We start from the raw sequence: 5,073 nt of genomic DNA on the forward strand, positions 1-5,073 counted from the left end.
TTTTTTGTAGTTTTAGTAGAGACGGGGTTTCACCTTGTTGACCAGGATGGTCTTGATCCCTTGACCTTGTGACCCACCCGCCTCGGCCTCCCAAAGTGCTGGGATTACAGGCTTGAGCCACCGCGCCTGGCCTGTATTCTTATTTTTTATTGTGTTTTTTTCCTGCAAATATTTTCCATTCTCAGTTGGTTGAATTCACGTATGTGAAACCCATGGATATAGAGAGCTGACTGTACTAAGTATTGGCAAAGATATACAGCAACAAGAATGCTCATATGAGCCAGGCGTGGTGGTTCACAGTTGTAATCCCAGCACTTTGGGAGGCTGAGATGAGAGGATTGTTTTGAGGCCAGGAGTTCCAGACCAGCCTGGGTAACACAGTGAGAAAAATAAAAAATAAAAAGAAGTCAGGTGTGGTGGTGCATGTCTGTAGTCTCAGCTACTTGTGAGGCTGAGGCAGGAAGATTGCTTGAGCCCAGGAGATCAAGTCTGCAGTGAACTATGATCATGCCACTGCCCTCCAGCCTGGGTAACAGAGTGAGACCTGTCTCTAAATAATAATAAAAAAATTTTAGAAAAAGAATGCTCAAATATATGGTTGGTCATGTCTAGTAACACTAAATATGTATATATACACACATGCATACACATGTGTATATGTATATGTAATTTTATTTATATTACACAGGTGTACATACCCAATAGAAACGAGTATATATGGTCATCAAAAGACACATTTTTTTTTGAGATGGAATTTCACTCTTGTTGCCCAAGCTGGAGTGCAGTGGCATGATCTTGGCTCACTGCAACCTCCGCCCCCCAGGTTCAAGCAACCCTCCTGCCTCAGCCTATCAAGTAGCTGGGATTACAGGTGTGCAACACCACACCTGGCTAATCTTTTGTATTTTTTATTTCTTGGAAGAAAATCGCTTTATTCTAATTAACTCACAAAGAATAAAATCATTAACAGCTAGTTTAAGGAGGCCACACAAACATTTGACCAGCTCCAAATTCTACAGAGTAGGAGCACCCCTTCCATTTCAATCCTGAAGCAAGGAGGCTAGGAATGACAGGAGAGCTTTAACTGATGGCTACACTTTATAACTTCACTATTAATTAAATTTTTTTTTGAGACGGAGTTTCACTCATGTTACCCAGGCTGGAGTGCAATGGAGCAATCTCGGCTCACCGCAACCTCCGCCTCCTGGGTTCAGGCAATTCTCCTGCCTCAGCCTCCTGAGTAGCTGGGATTACAGGCACGCACCACCATGCCCAGCTAATTTTTTGTATTTTTAGTAGAGATGGGGTTTCACCATATTGACCAGGATGGTCTCGATCTCTTGACCTCGTGATCCACCCGCCTCGGCCTCCCACAGTGCTGGGATTATAGGCTTGAGCCACCGCGCCCGGCCTAATTAAATTTTTATATTAAATTAACTTGGTTATGACAGCTGGTTTTCCATTTCTCCAGGTTGAACTTCTTGGTTAGGCCAATCAGTTTGCAAGTTGGCACTGTTTCAGCACCTCACTGAAACCCTCACAGAACTTGATGTCACCCTGGTTCTGGGCACACTCCAAAAACTGTTTGATCTCATAGAAGCAAGGCTGCTGCTGCTGTGCCAGCTGGGTTCCCTGAGGATCCTGGTAAGTAATGTCAGGCCTCTGGAACTCAGGATCACTTCCTCCACTGAAGCCCCCAGCAATGGCGTGGCCCAGTGTGTGCCCCACAGCAGAGCCCACAGCCACGCCAGCTGCAGTCTTTGCCATCTGGGCCAGCAGACCTGGCTGCCGGGGCGCAGCAGCAGGAGAACCAACTGCAGAGGGAAGTGCCACTGCTGGCTGAGTGGCTGGTGCTGACCTGGGCACAGCTCTCATCTGAGGGGCCCGGCTGGCCGGAGTGGCCATGTGGGAGGTGCGGCTGTGGCTTCGGCTTCCACGCGGCATCCTAGCTACGGGGCGGCTCGGCCTTTAGACATGCAATCAATGTATGTATTTTTAGTAGAAACTGGTTTCACCATGTTAGCCAGGCTGGTCTTGAACTCCTGACCTCAGGTGATCCGCCCGCTCTGGCCTCCCAAAGTGCTGGGATTACAGGCGTGAGACACTGCACCTGGCCTAAAAGACACGTTTAGGACTATTAAGAGCAGCAGTTTCCATAATAACCAAAGCTGGAAGCTGCCCAAATGTCCATCAGTGGTAGAATGAATAAATTGTGGTATATACGCATGATGGAATGTTATTTATCAATGAGAATGAATAAACTACAGCTGCATAAAACCACATGGGTGAACTTCACAAACTTAAAGTTGAGAATCCAGATATCAAAACATATTAGTCCAGCCCAGAGCAGTGGCTCACACCTGTAATCCCAGCACCTCAGGAGGCTGAGGCAAAAGAATCGCTTGAACCTGAGAGGTGGAGGTTGCAGTGAGCAGAGATTGTGCCACTGCACTCCAGCCTGGGCAACAGAGTGAGACTCTGTATCAAAAAAATCAAACCAAAACAAAAACAAACAAAAAACCATATTATTCCATTTGTATAAAGTTCAAAAAATAAACAAACTAATTTATGATGTCAGAAGAGAGGATATAATTAATCTTAGGGGATTTTGTTACTGGAACGGTCACAAGAAGGTTCCTAGGGTTGTGATAATGTTCTGTTTAAGATTTGTGGGCAATACGGAAGAGTGTGAGCTTTGAGGAAATTCATCAGTCTGAACAGTAATGATCTGTACATTAATTCATCAAGCTGAACACTTTCTGAATCTATGAAATTTCAACATTTACTTTAAACGTGCCCTTTGATCTGAGATCCAATCTGATTTAAACATTACCTGAATGCTATCTTGTTTCTTTGGGTCACTTTTTTCTTTTTTCTTCCAGGGCTTTCAGAAAGACTGTAACTATTAAAAAGGGAAGTTCTCTGTTGCTCCTTGCAGCACTGTGAACATAATGTACACAAATGTTCTAGAACAGCCAAGTGACACAGCATTAAGCTACATCATTAGTATGCAATAGCTAACTAGTTTGGACAAATAGGCTGAAATGCAACGTTGCAATAGCATATGGCTTTTGCCCCATTTAGATAAATCATTAACCCAGTCACTCTGTGGTACAGGGTATTTGATTAACCTTGTAAACCAAGTCAGGGAGAAAATGTAGAGGCTGTGGCTGCCTTCTTCCCTGAGTTAACAAAGAAAGGCAAATAATTTGGTAAAGGCTTCCAAACACCAGGTGTCTCCTGTCCATCTTTTGATTGTCGTCACCAAATGTGTCTTTTCTCTGATTTCGAAGGGAGGAAACACCTTCACAGGGGATTTTTAAGTGACTATAAAGAAATATCCAATCAAAATATACTATTCCTCTGTCAATTAACCCATGGGAAAATTTCAGGGGAGTTGGAATGGGCTATTGGTTTATCCACCACCAAATGTTGACAATCTAATGAAAGTTCACGTTTTATCTTTCTTCTTTTTTTTTTTTTATCACTAGAGAAAGATACTTTATTTTCACAATAAACGCTTCCTTCCCATGGCAATGGCAATTTCTTCAATGTCCGCCTTTGTCAGCAGCTGCAGTTAATAAAATGGTTCATTTAGTAGCGGGCCAGTGGCTCAGGCCTGCAATCCCAGCACTTTGGGAGGCCAAGGCGGGTGGATTACCTGAGGTTAGAAGCTCAAGACTGGCTTGGCCAACATGGTGAAACCCTGTCTTTACTAAAAATACAAAAGTTAGCGGGGCATGTGGTGTGGACCTATAACCCCAGCTACTTCAGAGGCTGAGACAGGAGAACTGCTTGAATCCAGGAGGCAGAGGCTGCAGTGAGCCGAGATCATGCCACTGCACTCTAGCATGGATGACAGAGCGAGACTTCATCTCAAAAAGAAAAAAAGTTAGAATTACACTTTTTTTATATTTATATAAAATATTTATATAAAATAAAATAAAATGGCATCGTTTAGCGATGAGCACTTACTCAGCCAGAAGGGGGCGTGCAGAAACAGCAACCGAAGATTTTAATGAAGTCTGAGATCTGTATCCTGCCTGTGGCTGCCAGATTAACCTAGCTGAAGTTAGTGAGACTTCCCCAAAGACTTTGAGCAGCTCTCCATCGCTTAATAAATCAAGTGCAAACTCTGTACTCTTAAAAATTTAAGCTTAACTCAAGATGATTATTTCAATTAAGATGATGGTGTATTTTGGTCCCTGTTGGAAAAGTCTGAAATCATATACTATATATTTGTAGGAGTGTGTGTAGTGGGGAGCTATGGCAATTTTTTTGTTTATTTTTTGAGATGGAGTCTTGCTTTGTCGCCCGGCTGGAGTGCAGTGGCGCGGTCTCAGCTTACTGTAACCTCTGCCTCGTGGGGTTCAGGTGATTCTCCTGCGTAGGTGGGATTACAGGTTCCTGCCACCACACCCAGCTAATTTTTGTATTTTAAGTGGAGATGGGGTTTCACCATGTTGGCCAGGCTGATCTGGAACTCCTGACTTGAGGTGATTCACCTGCCTCGGCCTCCCAAAGTGTTGGTGCTGGGATTATAGGTGTGACCTACCACACCCAGCCCCAGCCATATGTCTCTGTGTGTGTGTGTGTGTGTGTGTGTATGTGTATATATGTTGTATTTGACCGGAGCGTAGAAAGTTATCACCAAGACAAAAGTATGCCAGATTGCAGGGTCATTTATTATGCCGGCGACCACAGAGGACTCACACCTCCAACCTGTGGTGCCAAAAGGAGGGTGCCATGATTTTTTATACCCGAAAAACCACCTTGGGAGTGGGGGTGAGGGGCGGGGATGGGGATGATAAGGTTTCGGACATTTCAAGGGCTAGAGGACTTTTGTCATTCTGTTTGTTACCTCAGTGGTTTGCAGAAGTCAAGATATACATTTGTTTACACATCACAGATTTTAGCAGTTACTGATAAGAAAAGGTAAGCAGCTTTACATAGTTTTGAAGAACAAACTAGCAGTTCTATTTACAGAGGCCAAGGACAGTAGTTATTGTGAGGAGAATGGGGCAGCCATTTCAACTTATCTAAAAACAGTTTTGCATTTTATAAAATAGTTTT

At 43.8% G+C, this 5,073-nt stretch overlaps 1 protein-coding gene across 1 annotated transcript; it reads right to left on the reverse strand.

Annotated features, from left to right (window-relative positions):
- Window positions 1-1,446: 1,446 nt before the first annotated feature.
- Window positions 1,447-1,944, reverse strand: LOC108299699 (coiled-coil-helix-coiled-coil-helix domain-containing protein 2-like). Its single transcript, XM_037736171.1, has one exon. It carries the CDS (start codon window positions 1,942-1,944, stop codon window positions 1,495-1,497), a length of 450 nt encoding a protein of 149 aa, XP_037592099.1. The 3' UTR covers window positions 1,447-1,494.
- Window positions 1,945-5,073: the final 3,129 nt, after the last annotated feature.

Source organism: Cebus imitator, unplaced genomic scaffold, assembly GCF_001604975.1.
Source record: "Cebus imitator isolate Cc_AM_T3 unplaced genomic scaffold, Cebus_imitator-1.0 Scaffold23, whole genome shotgun sequence".
Taxonomy (NCBI): domain Eukaryota; kingdom Metazoa; phylum Chordata; class Mammalia; order Primates; family Cebidae; genus Cebus; species Cebus imitator.

Coding starts and splice junctions, on each gene's coding strand:
- LOC108299699 (XM_037736171.1), bottom strand. CDS start 1,944: ATGCCGCGTGGAAGCCGAAGCCACAGCCGCACCTCCCACATGGCCACT.